Source organism: Rhinoderma darwinii, chromosome 7 (assembly GCF_050947455.1).
Source record: "Rhinoderma darwinii isolate aRhiDar2 chromosome 7, aRhiDar2.hap1, whole genome shotgun sequence".
NCBI classification, from domain to species: domain Eukaryota; kingdom Metazoa; phylum Chordata; class Amphibia; order Anura; family Rhinodermatidae; genus Rhinoderma; species Rhinoderma darwinii.
The window spans coordinates 44374143-44394905 of NC_134693.1; the positions used below are offsets into that span (position 1 = coordinate 44374143).

The following is a 20763-nucleotide window of genomic DNA, read 5'->3' on the forward strand; positions in this document are numbered from 1 at the left end:
CCCGTCTGCTGGGAAACCAAATTTGAAATGTTCCACAGTCCTGCATTTTAGGGTTCCTACACACGTAACGGATTTACAGTATCTTCTGTTTTCACGCGAAGTATGTTCTGGGGCACGTGGATGAGATTTGTTAAATCTCATCCCACTTGCCTGCAACAGTATTCCGCTGCGTATTTTCCACTCGCAAATATGAACGGAAAATCCGCAACAAAATCTGCTACATATGTAGGTCCCCTCATTCTTACATCTAAATGGAGCAAAGCAGATTAATAAAAGGAAATATCATTCCTCATTAAAGTTGCGCCAAATGAAGAACTAGCCATGCAACCCCTGGCCACAGCTCAGTTGTGCAAAGACACTTCCCTGCAACTTATATAAGCGCGCCAAACTTGCAGCCAGCTAAGTGACCATGTCCCCTCGTTGCTCTGAGCCATATACAGCCAGTGGAACACGTATGCTGGATTCACACACGCTGAAAAAAATAGGACAAGATTTTGATGCAGATTTAGCTGCTGCAAAAGTCAGCAACATGTCCTGGTGTGGATCCGCCGCGTGTCTAGAATCCGAGAATTATGTGAATGGGGTGGGTGTACTCCTCTTTCTTGCAGAATGTCGGTTTGGATTCTCAGTCTTACCCAGGTAATTGGAAACGTATTATGGCTCCATACAAGCTGTACGTAGACGTAATAAGGCACTCAGATGTGTATAAGGCAATACTGTACCTCCAGAAGCCTTAGAGGGTCAGAGTCATATGGAAGTGTTTTATAAAGAAAAATAGTTGCATGCGCCATTAGAGATATTCTCTGTAAGCGGAGTATATCTCAGACGTACCGCGCCAAACAGTACTGCTGCTCCGTAGTGTGGATGAGGTCCAAATCAGCATTACGATGCTGTGTTTGCCGTCTAGTCCCGATACTTAAATTGATATTAACACTTTTCTCAATATACTTTACCAGGTGTCAGGATTTCAAGACTCTTTGTTTTTGTTACGAAATAACTAAGAGAATTTTCTGCTACTTTCCTCAAAACTAAAGAAGTGTGTAGAGGCTTTGAAGCCCCCAATATTTGCCCAGGTGGCTGACATATACAGAACTATGTAAACATGTTTAGGATTCTACACTCCACGTAAAGGATTGACAGATCTGTGCGAGCGTCAGCTGCCTGTGCAACTCAACACGCTGCTCTCTTCAACCCCTGTCATCTAGTCGTGAATATACTGCTCATAAGCAAACTCGTAAACAATTCCAGGGAGATTTCTACGACAGCTCGGGGAGGTCATCGCTTTACAACATTCTTCGGACTTGCAAGAATAACAATTCCTTAAAACAGAAAAAAATATTATAAACTTGCATGCTCCGGACTGTCAAGGTAGTGGATCGTCAGAAACGTGGAACCACTGGTCCATAGTCTTCAGCATGCAGACCTGCCACTATATTAATGCTGGGAGGTCACCCTGAAATGACTGCGACCACTAAGATAGCCACCACTACCAATTGCCTATACTGCTGGCGTAGCCTCCACAATGCTGCTAAGGCTGCCATGACCAAGCCGATTACTGACAAATCTACCAACCTCAACACTGCTGACAAAGACGGTGTTGTCATCATTCTGCGATGATACCTGGACCCGCTGCCACCGATTACCAGACTGGTATAAACAAAAATGCTCCCCTTACAAGAGGGAGCATTCTGATCATAAACCGAGGGGCTCCTGGGGACATCAAACTCCACAGACTTAACCTGCAGGACCGAGCAGAAGAATAGTGGCTGCCTTCATTTTCTCAATGGCGTGAAGACACACGCTGAAGAAAAGTGAGCAGGTCACAGCAGCCTCCGTCCTGAGAACATTGACAGATTAGCACTTGAAAAGGTGGTCTGTATTCTGGTGAGGGGTCCTGCATGGAGATGTAAGTTATCATTGTTCTCCCGTTACAGTATTATACTAAGGACTTGTATGAAGATTCAGAAGATATCCCAGGAGCTCAGTAGCCAATGCGCCTAGACATTTATAACAGATTCCTAAACTCCAGGTGAACATAAGAGAGTTTTGAGATTTGGAAGTGGGACTATGAATCAAGAATAGTCCTAAAAATTGATGTAACGCTATATATCGTATGTCTGTAAAAGAGACAGGGAAAGGGGTGGGGGGGGGGGGGGAGAGAGAATTTTTTTTTTTACGTCCCCCTTTTTTCTAGAAGACACTATTCCCAAGATCTGTTCTTGGTACCCTGAAATCTAAGCAGCCCTTGCTCTAAAAAAAAAAAAAAAACTGGCCATTTATTACATCATCACCCATTCTTTAGAATGAGTGCCATTCAATATACTTCCTTTGCAGGAAATGTGAGGCTGCCAGCATGCCAGCCATACTTGTGGTGATCAGCTGATCGCTGGGTCCGCTGCATTCAGAAAGAGGGTTTTCCAGTACAACCCCTAACATATCACAATTGGGATTATGGTTAATACGGTACGGGACAACAATGGCTTTTTGCAGGGTCCAAATGCATCGGTTAAGTCCCTATTACACTGGCCCATTTTGGCGGGTGCAGCAAGTGCTGATCAATGTGACAGCTCGTTCTCGTTGTAAGGCACTCGTTTGCTCCGGTCACAAGGAGCTATGTATGGGGACGAGCGCTTGTTACTCAGATCACTCGTCCCCATACATCATCATGTCGGCAGCGCGTCTCCCTGTTTACACAGGAAGATGTGCTGCCAACAACGATAATATTGAACTTGTTTAAAACTATACGACCAGAAGATAAAGGGGCGTTTGCTCGTTCATCTGCTGATCGCTGCCCTGTTTACACAGGGCAATAATCAGCAATGAGCGTTCTATGAACGCTCGTCTGCCCGATAATCGCCCAGTGTAAAACCCCCATTAGGACAACTTTAGGGCATGAATGGAAAGATCTCCATTGTTGCCACAAAAACTATAGGTCAGTTTTACGAAGACTGTCTTTTCATAGGCCAAGTATGAAACTCGCGGGAGTAAAACGTGACTCATTTATTAATAGGCGCACGCCATCTTAATAAATTTGTCGCGTATTCTGCGGTCCTTGCGCCAGAAAGGGAAATCTACATCAGCTACGAGCTGGCAAAGATTTCTGCTATTATTTACGCCAGTTTCTGGTGTCAATTATAGTAAATTTGTAGGGCCACGGCCCTTCTGCTACTCCTTGCCCACATAAAAAAAAATTGTTGTGTTGTGGAAAACAGTAAAAAGTTTTGCTCTGGGAAAAAACCTAAAACAAGTAATATAAAGAAGTCCGACTGCCTGGCAAATCCAAAAACCCAGCATGGGAATGAATGGAAATTGGCCTTAGACCGGAGATAAATATTGGGCAAAACATTCTATTCTGTTTTTTCATGATTCAATTACTGAGACATTTCACAGCCAGTCCTACTGACATATTATGGCATTTAAATTTATGGTGGGTGCGGAGCATGTTGTATAGGTTATAAGGCCAGGCATGGATCCTGTATGGTGGCATAAGCAGTCCCTACAGATGTGGTGGAGCAGGCCTGCATATAAAATAGGAGGTATATGGAGGGTATACATTATGAGCAAATAAATCCATATTAGTGACGCATTATATTCCACGTCTATTGCTGCCGACCACGCCAATCCATAATCTGTCCGTGAGCTTTAGAACGTACAACGCGATGTGTAAAACATTAGTCATAGTACAGTAGTAAATTAGACTCCATGAAAGCAACTGTAAAAATAACAAAGAAACTGTCAAGTGTCCACCAACCACAAGCATACAATGACATTACACTTCTATACAATAGAATTATAAAGTAAGAACACAACCAGTCATCAGACAGAACAGAATTCTAAATTAAAATTATTGACCTAAAAGACAGCGTCAGGCTGAACTACTCTGCTGAAAATCCCTCAGGCCCCCCCACACATATTTACCAGGAGCCACAGGGTCCCCATAACGGCTTGCACCTTCTCAGGCCGCAGTCAATCCAGAAATGGCAAAAACATGTCTATCACAATCCTGGTTAGATCTCGAAATAGATTAGCTAGAGAGGAAAGCAGACACACACATACACTCTTCCTAGCTGAGCCCTGAAACAGAATCTCATGGGATATCCGAGGCATGAGAGTCCCTCCAAGATACCGACAGAAAACCCACCTGGGACCCGGCACACAAATTAAAAGACACAGGATACCCCGGGAACACATTGACCAATTACCTCTAATCGGGATATCCTCTGTTTTGCAGATCCGTTACCCAATGGACAAGGTCTATAGCAAACTAAGACTATAATGTACATTTTATTTTTAGACAGAACAAAGACTCCATAAAATATTGCATTGATTCAGACATTGACAACGTGAGCACTTATGATATTGATTGTCAATTCTAAGTCAACAAATTGTAAGCCCATCAATTGTCAAAAATGCCATTTCTATGACAAACTTTGGCAACGGCAGCTCATTAAATGCATTAAAGGGGGCTTCCGGAACTTTTATATTGACGGCCCATCAGTAGGAAACAGTTGTCCTAAGCAGACAATTTCCTTAGGACAAATGAAGGTACTTTCAAAAGCCTCAAGCGCACTTGTCTGCACAGTGGACACAGTATGCGAACCACATCTATGTCCATGAGACAGAAGCCTAAAGTCTACAAATAGGTTGCATTTTGCAAACTGGAATAGGATGGAGCCCCGAACCTCTGAAAAAGTCTCAACGTGGGAAGGCTTTGCTGAAAAGGTATGAAAAGTAAAAGGGGTTGCGGTCACAAATTATTACCTACACACTGGATAGGCGATAACTGATATATCAGTGGTGGTCGACCACTGAAACCCACACCGATTGCCAGAACGGGGGGGTCCTGCGTCCCCTGTTCCCCCCTCCCTGCTGCCAGGCGTTGAATGGAGCACAGGTCGCGCATGGCCCACAAGCGCTTAGCAGCAGGGTACAGGGAGACACAGAATAGTTTCATTAGTTGTGACCGGAATGCCCCTTTAAATGCAATTATAGGGCTGAGTGAAAGGTATGGGCACACATATAGTAGATTCTATTGTGAAATTTAAGTAGATCATGTGTTTTGCATATGTAAAAGGTGGTGCCCGCAGCTGTCGTCAGCATGTCACATTTCAAGGACATTAAATACAATTAGAAACATTATCCCACCCAATGTATTGACATTCTGTCGTACACATTTTCCATCGCCTTACCTCTTGGAAGTTATGCTGGGTAAATTTGTCTGCAATTCTCAGCAACTCTCGGCATGAGTGAGTATCAGCAAAGGCTCGGATACCTAAGCAGTTGGATGGGTCAAGCTGCCGTTTCAGAAATTCACAGCAGGCCTCCTGGATTTCTGCCAGCTGAAGGAGACAGGCGGCCGGTAGAAGCGTTTGCACATTGCCTTCTTCTACTGTGATTTGTGACGTGTATGAGAAGTCAATAAGCAACTCCATGGCCCGCTCATCAATGTCCCGGATCACCACCTCCGTCTGTCGACTTTCGGCTAACTCTCCAGTAAACATTGCCCGAAAATAAGGGCTGCAGGCGGACAGGATAACCCGATGGGCATAGATCTTTTTGGCACCAACCACAAGAACTACATCGCAGAGTTCTCTGTGCTTCCGCAAGAGGTTAATGACCTCCAATGTCTGCCGTGGATGTTTATCTGAGACATAAGGCATGCGGGCCGGTTGTGGGACCCCCTCCGGTAACTTGTTGGGGTCTCCCAGGGTGCAACGGCTCGTCACATCCATTCCAGTCTCACCTGGGCGAGTACTGAGACACCTGTGAGCAAAAAGAAGAGAAACAAATTTTATGTCCGGTGATTTCCTGTGTCGACTCAATATTGAAATACTTTTTTGAGAAGAAAATAACCACTTCCTCATGACAAAGTGCACATTCTTTATATCTGAAATTTCAACCTAGAACAAGGAACGTTCTCTGCTGCAACATTTGAGGACTATTGACCACTATGGACCTTTTTGACCACTTCTTCCATTTGTTACTTCTACGGTGTGGTAATACAGCGCTCAAAAAAAAAAAAAAAGGCATGTAATATGTCAGAAATGCTATCATTTTTGTAAAGCGCTTTTTAAACTACAGGCGTCTGACGCATTTTGTGCGCGCTTTCGGTGCGTTTTTTTTATGGCACGTAACTAGGACCCTCATTGACTATGTAAATTAGCCACGTTTTACATGCCAAAGAAATGACTTGACGCTTCTTTTTTCATGTGAAGTGTTTTATCTTGATTTATTCTTGTATAATGTAAACAGTCTCACTGCATCTATCAGCACCTGTAATAAAAACAGACTTCAAAGCGTGAAAAATACTGAGTGAAACTGCAAGGCAAGCATGTAATATTCCACAGTACAGAATGGCGTAGCTGCCTATACGCCACATGTAAACATCTGTTGGAAGGCTCGAACATGATGAGCAAAAAAGAAAAAACAAACAACTTATCTGCACGTAAAGCCGGACAGAATCCGCTGCAATTCCACGGCGGTTTTTCCTTTTTATTACCCATTCACACAACGGAAAAGCCACAAATTTCGCCTAATGAACTTTAATGGAGCTAATCCATGTGCATACAGACGAAAATTTGCAGAAGAAATCCTGAGCGTCAGCAGGTGATTTCACTGAAAACCCCAGCAGGATTACTCTTTGCAAATCCTCACAATGTGAACGTACCCTAAGTGACCATACCATCTGTTTAATCAATGGTTTAGTCTGTAGTTTTGAGACCACATCGTGAACAAAAAGAAGACACTATTAAACCATTTACAACTATCAAAATCATATATACATCTCTAAAGCATTAACAAATATAGCATCCCGTATAAACAAATACACTCCCCATCCCCCCCCCCCCCCGGCTCTGCAGACCCCGACAGCCATCGGCGGTGACATGTACGCACTTCATTTTATCTGGAAGTTCAAAATTTACTCCAACCAGCAGAACCCTTTTAAAATGTGCAATGTGTGAAATATCGGAATGCAGTTACTCTATATCATACGGCTATGCGGAATAAAACCCCGGCAGCTCTGTGGCCGTCAATAACAGTAGAACTAGGAACTGGATTATCTGCAAAAACGGTGCTAGAAGCGCACACGTAGCAGCTACACTTCACATGCGTCCCGCTTTCATGCTACAGGCATAGCACGTCTTTACTTGCTCCTCATCATAAGCTTCATGCAGGTTACCAATAACCCTGAACCCATCTGTTGTTTGTAAGACCCATTACCAAGCTATGAGATCTGGCATCTGTAAGCTTTCTCCGTCTTTACTCAGGGACTGACACGGAGCTGCTGCTGCTGCTGGGGGTCGACAGGACAGTGAGGAAAGTGCCGGATGGAACACACAAGGGGTGCCCTCTCCAGCTCCTATATCATTAATCCAACAGCTGCAAGGTGAAACTGGAGCCCAGACTAGCGGGCACAAGGCTTAGCAACTTGGCATAGGAGAAAACATTAAAAAGCATATATATTTCTGAATAGCAACGGAGAATATAGAAGACACTAAGTGACAAAGCGATTGTCCACCACTGTAATAAAGTATGTAAAAGGGTCTATGTATTCAAAGAGAGAAATGATCTTTGCAGAAAATCGGTCTAACCCTGTCAATTCAATGGTGAAGATTGATCTAGTGTCATAACAACGGAGCGAATCGTGCCACATTTTTCACAATGACACGTGGCTTAATAAACTTGGTGCAAATTGCTAGGCATATTAGACCCACCGCTCTTCCTTACGCCACTTGATTGCTGGTGTACATACATACCAAGATTTTGCACCCCAACATGGCGCATGTCTTACAAAGATTTGGCACATTTTGAGGGTAAAACGAACACAGAGCCGATACGCTGAGTAAAAGCACACAACGTACCCGTCCTGCAAGCCGCAGGGAATTCCACCAGAAAAACTGCACCAAATTGTGGTACAGTTTTTCGGGTGGAATCTCCGCTGCAGAAATACTGGTAGGAATAAAAAAATAGAAAAAATTAATTCTTACCCAGTTCTCTGTTGGCACAGCGATGCACCCCCTGCTCTGAGCGTAGCCCGGCCTCCTGGAAAGACACTGCAGTCCATGTAACCGCTGCAGCATTTGATTGGCTATAGCAGTCACAAGATCAAACGTCATTCCAGCAGGCCGGGCTATGCTCAGAACAGAGGATCTCGTCCCTTTGACAACACCCAGGGGTAAGTACATACTTTTTTTTTTTTATAAATTTTTAAACCCAAAAAAAAAAAAAAAAAAAAAAAAAAAAGCCTTTTTTTTATGATTTGCGATTTTTGCGCAAAAATCATAACATTTGCCTATTTCTTTTACCTCCCCATTGAATTCAAAGTCTGACCCGACCCATCAGCTATTGATGGGCTATTCAGAGGATAAGCCATCAATTATTAGTTGCTGGAAAACCCTTTTATGCCTCATGCACACAAACGTTGTGCCACTCTGGCCGTTTTTTACGGCATCCGATAGTCTTCACGGACCCATTCACTTTAGCGGGTGAATCGGGTCCGATCCGAGGAAAGATAGAACATGTTCTATCTTTCCTCGGATCACTGACAGGACTCGGACGGCACATGAGGCGTTAAGCCCTGTTAGGTCAGAAAAAAACAAAACACTCTTTCGATTTTAATTATGAAAACAGAAGGCTACAATTACACTACCGTTCAAAAGTTTGGGGTCACCCAGACAATTGTGTTTTCCATGAAAACTCACACTTATATTTATCAAATGAGTTGCAAAATGACTAGAAAATATAGGCAAGACATTGACAAGGTTAGAAATAATGACTTTTATTTGAAATAATAATTTTCTCCTTCAAACTTTGCTTTCGTCAAAGAATGCTCCATTTGCAGCAATTACAGCATTGCAGACCTTTGGCATTCTAGCTGTTAATTTGCTGAGGTAATCGGGAGAAATTTCACCCAATGCTTCCAGAAGGCCCTCCCATAAGTTGGATTGGCTTGATGGGCACTTCTTGCGTACCATACGGTCAAGCTGCTCCCACAACAGCTCTATGGGGTTGAGATCTGGTGACTGCGCTGGCCACTCTATTACAGATAGAATACCAGCTGCCTGCTTCTTCCCTAAATAGTTCTTGAATAATTAGGAGGTGTGCTTTGGGTCATTGTCCTGTTGTAGGATGAAATTGGCTCCAATCAAGCGCTGTCCACAGGGTATGGCATGGGCTTGCAAAATGGAGTGAAAGCCTTCCTCATTCAAAATCCCTTTTACCTTGTACAAATCTCCCACTTTACCAGCACCAAAGCAACCCCAGACCATCACATTACCTCCACCATGCTTGACAGATGGCGTCAGGCACTCTTCCAGCATCTTTTCAGTTGTTCTGCGTCTCACAAATGTTCTTCTGTGTGATCCAAACACCTCAAACTTCGATTCGTCTGTGTGCTTTTGCCCATATTAATCTTTTCCTTTTATTAGCCAGTCTCAGATATGGCTTTTTCTTTGCCACTCTGCCCTGAAGGCCAGCATCCCAGAGTCGCCTCTTCACTGTAGACGTTGACACTGGCGTTTTGCGGGTACTATTTAATGAAGCTGCCAGTTGAGGACCTGTGAGGCGTCTATTTCTCAAACTAGAGACTCTAATGTACTTGTCTTGTTGCTCAGTTGTGCAGCGGGGCCTCCCACTTCTCTTTCTACTCTGGTTAGAGCCTGTTTGTGCTGTACTCTGAAGGGAGTAGTACACACCGTTGTAGGAAATCTTCAGTTTCTTGACAATTTCTCACATGGAATAGCCTTCATTTCTAAGAACAAGAATAGACTGTCGAGTTTCACATGAAAGCTCTCTTTTTCTAGCCATTTTGAGAGTTTAATCGAACCCACAAATGTAATGCTCCAGATTCTCAACTAACTCAAAGGAAGGTCAGTTTTATAGCTCCTCTAAACAGTAAAACTGTTTACAGCGGTGCTAACATAATTGCACAAGGGTTTTCTAATCATCCATTAGCCTTCTAACACAGTTAGCAAACACAATGTAGCAGTAGAACACTGGAGTGATGGTTGCTGGAAATGGGCCTCTATACACCTATGTAGATATTGCATTAAAAACCAGACATTTGCAGCTAGAATAGTAATTTAGCACATTAACAATGTATAGAGTGTATTTCTGATTAATTTAATGTTATCTTCATTGAAAAAAACTGTGCTTTTCTTTCAAAAATAAGGAAATTTCTAAGTGACCCCAAACTTTTGAATGGTAGTGTATATTTCAGCTTTGATCCGCTAAAAGAAGCACAACAGTACTGTGAACAGAGACTTATACAACAGAAACTAGTAGAGACACGGTACTTATTTCAGGCGGTGATTTATTTTGGTGGAATTGATGTTTGGTTCTTACATTTCCTATTTTAGGATATAGCCTTCTACTCCGTCCCACCCGGTTATATAAATATTAGTTCACCTATCTATAGACATGGCATACACTCATAGGGATCATATTAAGTGCATATGTATGGGAAAAAGTGCTAGGGGGCTGGATTTTATGTAGTGTATAAGTTAGGCGCAGTTCACACAGTTTTTGCAGGCGGAAAGATCTGCCTAAAAATTCCTTTAGGAATCTGGAGGAATATTTTGACCTGCCTGACCGCGGTTTGTCACTGGGTTTTTCGGCCGTGGCCATTGAGCGCAGCCGGCAAAAAACGCAGCGAAAACCGCTTTCTCTGCCTCCCATTGATGTCAATGCGAGGTCAGAGACGTAAACGCCCGTAGAGAGGGCAAGTCGCTTCCTTTTCCCGCAAGCATTTTTTACCGCTCGAGGGGAAAAAACGCCTCCACCTACCATTGAAATCAATGGGAGGCGACATACACCATGTGAACAGGGCCTTAAGAGTGCTGGAGCGCTGTGCAGTCTACTATGCTTATCAATACAAAGGGATCTCGGCACACAAACATATCACGCTGTATAGCTTTTTTTCTACAATGAAAGCCAATTGGCAACGTATGCAACAATATGGCATGAAGTTGCATACGCCGTGACTTTTTGATGAAAATGAACTTCCTCATGCTTGTATTAGTGACACACATTGCCCCCCTTCAGGTGGTGAAGGACTCGTGTAAACATACTGACCCTCCAGTACTCACCTACGCATTGGCTTTCTGTCCATGCACAGTGAAGAGAATTCTTCACACAAGGTGTAAAAACAGGGACGCGGAGGAGAGACGCATGGAGTCTGGACGAGTCTTATGTATTGTTGTAGCCAGAACGCTCTTGCTTGCAGAACTATGTCGCTTCCAGTTTATGGCATTTTGGGTTGGCCGGAGTAGATCCTTGCTGCATCTATAAAAGACAATACATTGAATTAACAAATTATAGGAAAATCCAGCGTTAATCATAGGAAATAAGGAATATTGTGAACTGGTCACATTTTCCATCAAGACTCGCCAAACGCAAGTTATGAGAAATCCATAGGTTCTGGAGATCTGGTTGAATTGTGCAATGTCACAGGCAACTTAAAAAGCTGGAATAAACCCCGGAACGGAGACTAAACATCCATCAGAGCCGGCCTCCCTACATCAGCTTTCAATTATACTGCACATTCTTCTGCAAAGAGTTTCACAACTCAATCCGGAAAGAATATTCATATTAAACGTAAAAATGTGCACTAGGGTGGCAGACGTTCCTTGTTTTACAAAGTACATTTACTCTCAGGATACAACAGCTGCCAGGGGGGGGGTACATTGTCTGCACATTGAGGCATCACACCCAGGGTCAGTGGCTTTAAACTGCATGTCCATCTTTGAACCTTTGCATTAGTTGATCCTGAGTTATAGTCTGTGCTATTATCCACAGCTGCATTCACAATTCTGCAAGCCGGAAACTCTCATTCCTGGTCGATTCAAAATCTGCACAAAGCTTTATTTGATTATTTGCAGTCTTTACACCAGGCACTGAACAGTAATATTATGTAGAGAACACATTATGTGAGCTTAGCTAAACTGTTATAATAATAACCACCTTTATTTATAGCGCCAACATATTACGCAGCACTTTAGAGGGAACATGAAAAACAATATCAGACATTACATAGTGACAAAGTTCATTTACAATTCAAACCTGGGGAGTGAGGACCCTGCTCGCAAGAACTGTTAGACAACAAGCTTGTCAAATACTTGAAATTAACCAAAAAGAACTGTGAATGCAGCACTGGGGCATTATACAGGTTTTGACTCAAGATGAGCAAAGTCCTATTCACATTTGCGTCAAATGCTCCGTTGCCAGACAAAATGACAGAACGTATTAAAGTTAATGGGTTTCGTCAGGCGCTGTTGGTTCAACGGGTCCAGTACTTCCGGTATTCTCATTGTCCTGTTCCTATGACTGGGAAGAACAACAGAACGCAGATGTGAACACAGCGTAAAAAGATAAGTCAGGCCATGTTCACACATGCGTTGGGAGTTTCCGTTGTTCTGCTCCATCAGAGGAGCAGAACAAGCGAAAGCCGGTGGCAACGGTTCTGTTGCACAACGGATACCATCATTGGCCAACGGAACCCATTGATTATAATGGGCTCTGTCGGGGTGTCCGAGGCTTTGCTGGAAACAATATCGCAGAGGTAATCGAGGCCGGATCTGCACCCCTAATGGCACCTCGAACGCAGCCTAAGGCAATGTATTTAAAGAGTAACTAAACATTTTATAAATATTATATCTAGAAATAAACTAAAATGGGTGTTTGTTTTGTTTTATAGGTGGACATACGCTTTGCGCTGGTCTATAAACAGATGCGGTATAACACAGCCGTGCAACCCATACGTTCAGATGGACGTCACACTACGGAGAAGCGTCACCAGCGGACACCTCGATTATGAAAAACAGAATTTCACCATGTAGTAGACTGCGCCTTAAATTCAATAGTTTAATGTCTGGTGTAAACGAGTCGAGCAACTCAATGCATTCACGGGCGCGTCAGTAACGCAAACTGGCGCTACAATACTGTGACACATCACATTGCCATTCATAAAACTACATTGAAGACATGCTGCTGAAACTAAAGTTTTTTGCGGAGAAAAATTGTTGTCCAAATTGAAAACCATGGAGAAGCTTGCGGCTGATACAACGAATGGAGCATATTTTTACCTGTGACAGTGCGGAAATGAGATCACGCCTGCTATGGCCAGACAACATTTGCATCAATTGAACATATTCTAGTTAATACATTTAATCTAAACTACACGTAACTAACCGTGTTTAAAAGGAGACGACAGATTGGCTAAAGATCAAGCCGTCAGTGAACTAATAGGACATCATTAATGGGAACGGGACAGAGCAGCCTGCAATGTATGAGAATATATGCAGCCTGCAGAGTAAGGGTATGCTCACACGGCCTATGTTCAGCCGTTTTTCAGGCCATAAAGGCCCCGAAAAAAACTGCTAAAAATACGGAGGCTGAACGCCTCCAAACATCTGGCCATTGATTTCAATGGGAAAAACGGCGTTCCGTTCCAACAGGGCATTTTTTACGCGGCCATTTTAAAAAGCGTCCCGAAAAAAAGCCTCGTAAAAAGAAGTGCATGTCACTTTTTGAGCCGTTTTTCACGGTGTCAATAGAAAAACAGCTCCAAAAATGGCCGCAAAAAACGCATTAAAAAACGTTTGATGCTTAAAAAACGGCTGAAAAGCAGAGGCTGTTTCCCATTTTTTGTTTTGCGTGTGAACATACCCTAAAAGAAACGTTACAAAATATTTGTAAAAAAAATCTATTAGAAAAATGTTTTAAACACAAAACACAAACATTGCAACAAAAATTAAAAAAAAAGTTTTACAAAAAGGTTGTCAAGCCTTTAAACTGCCCATAAACAGATAGATGGTTGAAAAAATCCCAGATAGCCAATGCGCCAACATACTTGCCACTGCGCTTACCATTTTAGCTGGATTCACAAAGCAGATTTTTTGTTGCTTTTCTTGGGGGGGGTTAAATCACTGCAGCCAAAAAAAAACAAAAAAAAAAACTTTGTGAACAAGGTGTTTGGGTTATTTTCACCAGAGGGAATCCTTCTCATTCACCGCCCCCTCAAACCCTAAGCTAGGCAGAACACAGTTTCGCCCGGAGTGTTCCTTTAACTTTTCTGGGAGCGCCTTCCTTTTATAGACATTTATAGCATATGGGCCCTTCACTGATCACATTCAGGTTATATCCAATCCATATACTATAATCTAAACAAAAACTATGATGTTATCCTTTATTAAAGAGGTAAAATAAGGCAACTTGAATTTTTAATGGCCCAATAATAAAATTGTACAAAAACCTCAACAGAAAACAGTAGTAAATGTTGATGTGCACGAGTTACCTGGCCCTGTATTTACACCGGCTCTTTAAGCCTCTTCCCACTGCTAAACTGTATACTTTTATACATCACAACAAAAATATAAAATAAATTTATAAAATATTAAATTAGGCAGATAACAGAGGGGGAAGAGGAAGCGAGCAGACCCAGTCAGAACACTTCTATTATATTATATTCTATGGGCGTTATGGGAAGTGGCGAGCGTCAATCATGGAGACGTCATAAAGGTCAAAGGTTAGAAAACAAATTTCAGCTATACCGACTACATGTATTTCCCCCATTCCTTAGTATAAAGCTTACAAAACTAGGATTTGGGTAGAATGATAAAGGCACCCTAGATAAAGAAGAAGGGGTTATGGGGGGAACGGTAATATTTTTGGTGAGAATTTCTGCACTGACAATCTGCATAGAAAATATCCTCCACTCAAGGGTCTAGGGTTTTTCATAATCCCATTCACGTATTATATAAAAGTCTGAGCAGATTTTAAAACATGCCGCAGAGAACTAAACCCGCAGCATGTTCTATTGATTGCGAATTTATGGCGCAATGGCGAAGAACTGCAATGAAAACTGCTCCCACATGAGCCCCAAAAGGAGACATGGGGTGAATACACATGCAGCAGATTTGGTCAGTACTTTGCATCAGTATTTTTAGGCTATGTTCACACGCCAAACTAAAAACGGCAGTAAAATACGGAGCTGTTTTCAAGGGAAAACAGCCTCTGATTTTCGGCCGTTTTTTTAATCAAGCGTTTTTGGAGATGTTTTTATATTGAAACAATAAAAAACAGTTCCAAAAAGTCTCAAGAAGTGACATACATTTTTGTTTACGCACCATTTTGTCAAACTGCTGCGTAACAAAACGCAGTTTTTCCAATCAAAATCATTGGGCCGATGTTTGGAGGCGTTCAGCTCCTGTATTTTCACCCGTTTTTAGGGGCGTCTGCAGCCTGAAAATAAGCAGTGTGACCATACCCTTAAGCCCAAATCAGGAGTGAACGCAAAGCATGGAAGTATAAGGCCCAGTTCACACGGAGTTTTTTGGCACTGATTTTAATGCAGAAACCGCGTCTGAATCAGCGCCAAAAATTTTCGAAACCGCCTCCCATTGATTTCAATGGGAGGGATAGGAAGTTTTTTTTCCCCCGAAAAGCAGTATATCCTTTCTTGCTGCGGTTCCGCCTCTAACCCCCTATAGAAATTAATGAGAGGTAGAAAGTGTTTTTTCGTATCGTTTTTTTGCCCGCGGCGCTTCAATAGCCGGCCGCAAATAACACCGCAAAAGCCGTGGCAAGAAAGTACAGGCAGGTCAAAATCTGCCTCAAAATTCCTTCAGGATTGATGCGAAATGATGCGGATTTTCCATGCGAAAACTCTGCAGCGAATTACAGTCCAGCCGTGTGAACGAGGTTTGAACAAAACTCATCCACATGCTGCTGAATATTTTCCACATGGTATGATAAGTATCTTCAAACACTCATTCCGTTACATATATTCACTGCGGATTTCACCCTTACTCACGTCTTCCTGGCAGAGAATCTTTCCACTACATCTACTCATCATGGAAACAACCAGCCGGATCAGGATGGCAGTTTGGTGAATCATCGGCTGTCAAGAGACGGTCAGAGTTGTAGTTTTACAACAACTGAAGACCATCGATTTACGTGGTCGTCATTTAAATATCGGCCGATTGTGGAGGCTCCGAGCAAGACCGTCAACACGTTGGTGATTACCTTTATATCTGGTCTAAGGCATAACAATTTGTTGTATGTTACAATCATTAAGGATCCTTCACGAAGATCATCAATGCGCTCATACCACCATAGTGTCTCTCCAACATTACGTCCCCGCCCGATCTGACGCTGCGCAGAACCTTTGCCAAGGCAACCGTACAACTAACGAGTATCGTGCACGGGTCCTGATAATTAGAACACGATCCATGAACACTATTCACAGGGCGTCGTGCGGTTGCCTTGGGTACACCCAGCGCGCAGTTACGGTTCTCTACATCCGATCGGACGGGAGAAACATTGGAGGATCACTTTAATTACTAAAATTGCGTAATAGTGACACGTCTGGTGAGAGGTTAATCGTAATTCACTCTGGGACTTTTTTAATGTACCGGTCAGAGATTTTCGGTAGAGGATCTTTACAATTAACGTAAATTCTTACAATTATATCTATGGGACATTCAATACCGAAATCAACATTTCATCATTATCTATGGCCGGCTGTACACACATGGGCCATATCCGGACACATCTTTTCATTACAGGCGCTTACTGCTCTCATCCGCACATCACGTCCCAGTCTACAGTTCCTTCGCCCCTCGGTGTCCTCACCAGTCTACGCAGAGGGATTAGACACAGGCGCTTACAGCCGGACCCTTCTGTCTTCCTCTAGGACCAAAGCGGAAGTAGTCCGCCGTCTCTCTCTTCCCCCTGCCGCGACTATGTCACCGGGAAGAACGTCTTTAGGGATCCACTCGGCTCAACCAGAAAGAGGCTTGAGACGCACTTCCGGCGGTGCAGTAGTCTCCATGACAACGCGTCTACTGTGGTCTCCATTCATGAGGCGTAGATCAGGTGAGGCGGCGGGGCAGTAATATGGCAGTAGGCACATATGTCAGGTGGCACATAGCTTATCTATATTTGTTGAACAGGTGCCCGGATTACACAGTAAATTCAAATGCACAAAGTTGCCAGTGCCAGCAATAGTGCCCCAACCAAAGATTTCTCATAGTGCAGATTTTGCATGCATATTTTAAGCTAAAACCAGAATTGGATCCAGGACAGCAGATTTATAAGGCCTTTCTTTATATGTTTCTTCTGTTTAGGTTCCGTTCCTGGTTTTTAATACATGCAGCAAATCTGCTCTGTGTGAACAAGGCCTTAGTGTACGTCAGAGCCACCAAAAATCTCAGTGAGTCTTCCTTAGGCTATGTTCACACGGAGTATTTTGCAGGCAGAAATTCTGCCTCAAAATTCAGTTTGGAAGTTTGAGGCAGATTTTCCTCTCCCTGCACGGCGATTTTTGCAGCGTTTTTCGCCCGCGGCCATTGGGCGCTGCGGGCATAAAATACCGCAAAATACGCCTTCTCTGCCTCCCATTGAAATCAATGAGAGGTCAGAGGCGGAAACGCCCGAAGATAGGGCATGACGCTTCTCTCTCCCGCGAGCCGGTTTTACTGCTCGCGGGAGAAAACCGCCCCCGCCTCCCATTGAAATCGACGGGAGCCATTTTCGGGCTGTTTTTGACGAGCTTTTTGGCACGGTTTCCGCGTCAAAAAACTAGTCAAAAAACTCAGTGTGAACTTAGCCTTAGATGCCAGTGGTAGCTCTCCATAAGTTCCATCACTAGTACCCCCATAACTACCCCCGCTTCCTCTCCTGCACACCTGACATCTGCACCACAGGAATGACATAATGTGCGCCATAGTCCCTACACTCCTATACGGCTCCATATACGAACACACTCAAAAGATCCATAAAATATTATAAATATTCTGCAGGTAAATGTTGTATGTAACACTGACAATTCTCACCAACAACATTTTAATCATTTTTATTATTTAATCCAATTCTGGCGCCACGTTACCATCCCACAACAGTTGTCCTCCAGCAGAAACCAAAGTAAATCTGCTGATAATTTTACATTGGTCACTTAAAGGGGTATTCTCATCTGAGAAATGTATGGCATATGCACAGGATGTGCCATAAATGTCTGACAGGTGCAGAATGAATGTAGACGTGGCCAGGCATGTTTGTAGCTTTCTCCATTCACTTCTATAAGGGTATGTGCACACACACTAATTACGTCCGTAATTGATGGACGTATTTCGGCCGCAAGTCCCGGACCGAACACAGTGCAGGGAGCCGGACTCCTAGCATCATACTTATGTACGATGCTAGAAGTCCCTGCCTCGCTGCAGGACAACTGTCCCGTACTGTAAACATGATTATACTACGGGACAGTTGTCCTGCAGCAAGGCAGGGACTCCTAGCGTCGTACATAAGTATGATGCTAGGAGCCCGGCTCCTTGCACTGTGTCGGTCCGGGACTTGCGGCCAAAATACGTCCGTCAATTACGGACGTAATTAGTGTGTGTGCACATACCCTAAGAGTTACGGAAATAAGTCACGCCACACCTTCTGTTTACCACTGTGACATAATGACCTGTCGTCCATAGGGATGACATGTCAAAAAAGCCTGGTGGCCAATAACAGGACACCACGGTCACATGCCGGCCATAGCGACATCGCTCACCTGTGACGTCTTCCCTATGGATGACATATTCTTACATCGCAGTAGTAAACAGGAGGAGTGGTGCGGGACTGCACAGCGGCAATAGTGGAATCTTTAAAAAGGTGAGTATATTGGCATGTTTATGTTTATCAATGTTTATCATGCAATATGTCTCGGCCATTGTCGGAAATTGGGGGGAGGATGTTCAATTGATTTCCTGCAATAGTCGCAAAAAATGTCAACACTGTTGGAAGTTTTTTAGTTGCATGACATCGCATGACATATGTCTTTCAATATAAATGCAATATAGAAATGCAATATACTGGGCAAACGATGTCTTGTAGCCCTGGCCTTAGATACACAGTCTGACACCAAGCTCCTCCAAGTGCCAATATCTATTCCTGAAATTAGTGCTTGGGGGAGGGGTATTTAATCTGCAGGAAAGCGGGGCACACAACAACGCTAATCTTGTGGCCCCCACAAGATCTGCCCAATTAAGGGCCCATTTTGATGTGTGATCCTTAGGGCGGATTTACACGAGCGTGTGCGTTTTTGCGCACGCAAAAAACGTGGCGTTTTGCTTGCGCAAAAGGCACTTAACAGCTCCGTGTGTCATCACTTAGGATGCGCGGCTGTGTGATTTTCGCGCAGCCGCCATCATTATGACACTCTGTTTGGAAGTTTGTAAACAGAAAAGTACGTGGTGCTTTTCTGTTTCCAAACATACTTTTGACTTCTGTTGCGCGAATAACGCGCGTCCCATGGAAGTGCTTCCGTGTGGTGCGCGTAATTTTCACGCACCCATTGACTTCAATGGGTGCGTGATGCGCAAAAAACGCAGAAATATAGGACCTGTCGTAAGTTTTACGCAGCGGACCCACGCTGCGCAAAAATCCCTGACAGTCTGCACTGCCCCATAGACTTGCATAGGTCCGTGCGACACGCGTGAAAAACACGCTGGTGGCACGGACGTATATCGCGTTCGTGTAAATCCGCCCTTAGTCTATGACCCTGACATTAAGGCTTTATTCACACGAACAAGTAATACGTCCGTGTGAAGGCCGGTAAAACAATGGCCGTTACATGGGCCTATGCAATTCAATGGGGCCATTGAGACATTTCACGCAGTTTGTTTCTGATGCGTGGAACTCATTGCATGTCCTATTCTGGTGCGTTTTTTGCGCATCACACATCCATTGAAGTCAATGGGTGCGTGAAATTTAAGGACTGCACACAGACGCACATTCGTGTGCTGTCCGCCGCGATTCACGCACACGTTCATAAGAAATGAAGAGAAAAAAAAAAGAAATGTGCACATAAAGACATCAACAACTGATGCCACACGAAACACACACGGATGCCACACGGAACTGCAACACCTGACAAACGCGTCCATTTTTTGCGGACGCAAAACGGACACGCTTGTGTGAATCTAGCCTTACAGAACAATTCTTGTCAATGCTGGCCCTTGCTATTTTATATGTATCTACCTGTGAAATGAACATTGTTGTTTTTGTATTTTTCACTCCTCAAGTGTAACCGTGTGAACAAAAGAATATGGATATCTTAAATCCTCAAACCAATGACAACCCGCTGCTTCAATGTGCTTTGGAAGGAAATGTACAAGGTCTACAATCCATCCTTGAAGATCCAGCCGATGAGAACCATCAGCAATGTAACAAATTGCTTGTAGAAGAAGATCTACTGGGGAGGAACCCACTGTTCTTAGCCTGTATACTGGGACGTTCAGAAATTGTGAAGGAATTGGCTAAGTATGGAGCGAACATCAATCAGCAAACAGCTCGAGGTACGGGTCACTATATGTGCTGAGCATATATACTGTACATTGCATGCAGTCTATGTATTCTACAATTTAGATGGAGATGTAAGGTAACACCACAGTTACCCCTTTCTTACCGAGTCTGGGTTTATGTAGAAGCTTTTACAACAACATGTCGTACAGCCCTGCACCATGAATAACAAAGAATAATCGCGGGTCAAGTCAGGTATTTTGTTATCCACCAAGTAAGACAATATGTGGTGCACTGTTTGGCATTGGGGTTAGAGGGAGATATCCTGAGGTTTTGGTGGCTTTAATGGGGTTTTTACTTCAAGGAAACGGCACAAATAAATGACGTTACAGTGTCAATCTTATAGGCAAGCAATAAGGCCATAGGTGGACTGTTGTTTGTCGAGGAGATGTGGCCACGTGTGCATTGTCTCTTACT

The 20763-nt window shown here is 43.5% G+C and overlaps 2 protein-coding genes across 10 annotated transcripts in view; one reads left to right on the forward strand and one right to left on the reverse strand.

Moving 5' to 3' along the window:
• The window catches only part of KLHL20 (kelch like family member 20), a 47108-nt gene that overhangs the window by 16957 nt on the left and 9388 nt on the right, over nt 1-20763 (reverse strand). For 2 of the 7 annotated variants that reach the window (XM_075833277.1, XM_075833278.1), the window contains 2 exons: nt 11088-11283; nt 5190-5763 (listed from right to left, as the gene is read on the reverse strand). In XM_075833277.1, coding sequence (XP_075689392.1) covers nt 5190-5763; nt 11088-11110 — 597 coding nt within the window. In that variant the 5' untranslated portion in view covers nt 11111-11283. Of the gene's footprint in view, nt 1-5189; nt 5764-11087; nt 11284-13865; nt 13926-16573; nt 16798-20763 lie in introns of those variants that run through there. The other 5 variants (XM_075833274.1, XM_075833273.1, XM_075833275.1 and 2 more) reach the window with 5 other exon arrangements.
• Nucleotides 15994-20763, forward strand: part of ANKRD45 (ankyrin repeat domain 45) — a 45127-nt gene continuing 40357 nt past the window's right edge. Inside the window, exons 1-2 of one of the 3 annotated variants that reach the window (XM_075833281.1) lie at nt 15994-16015; nt 20070-20342. In XM_075833281.1, coding sequence (XP_075689396.1) covers nt 20093-20342 — 250 coding nt within the window. In that variant the 5' untranslated portion in view covers nt 15994-16015; nt 20070-20092. Of the gene's footprint in view, nt 16016-16764; nt 16876-18496; nt 18658-20069; nt 20343-20763 lie in introns of those variants that run through there. The other 2 variants (XM_075833279.1, XM_075833280.1) reach the window with 2 other exon arrangements.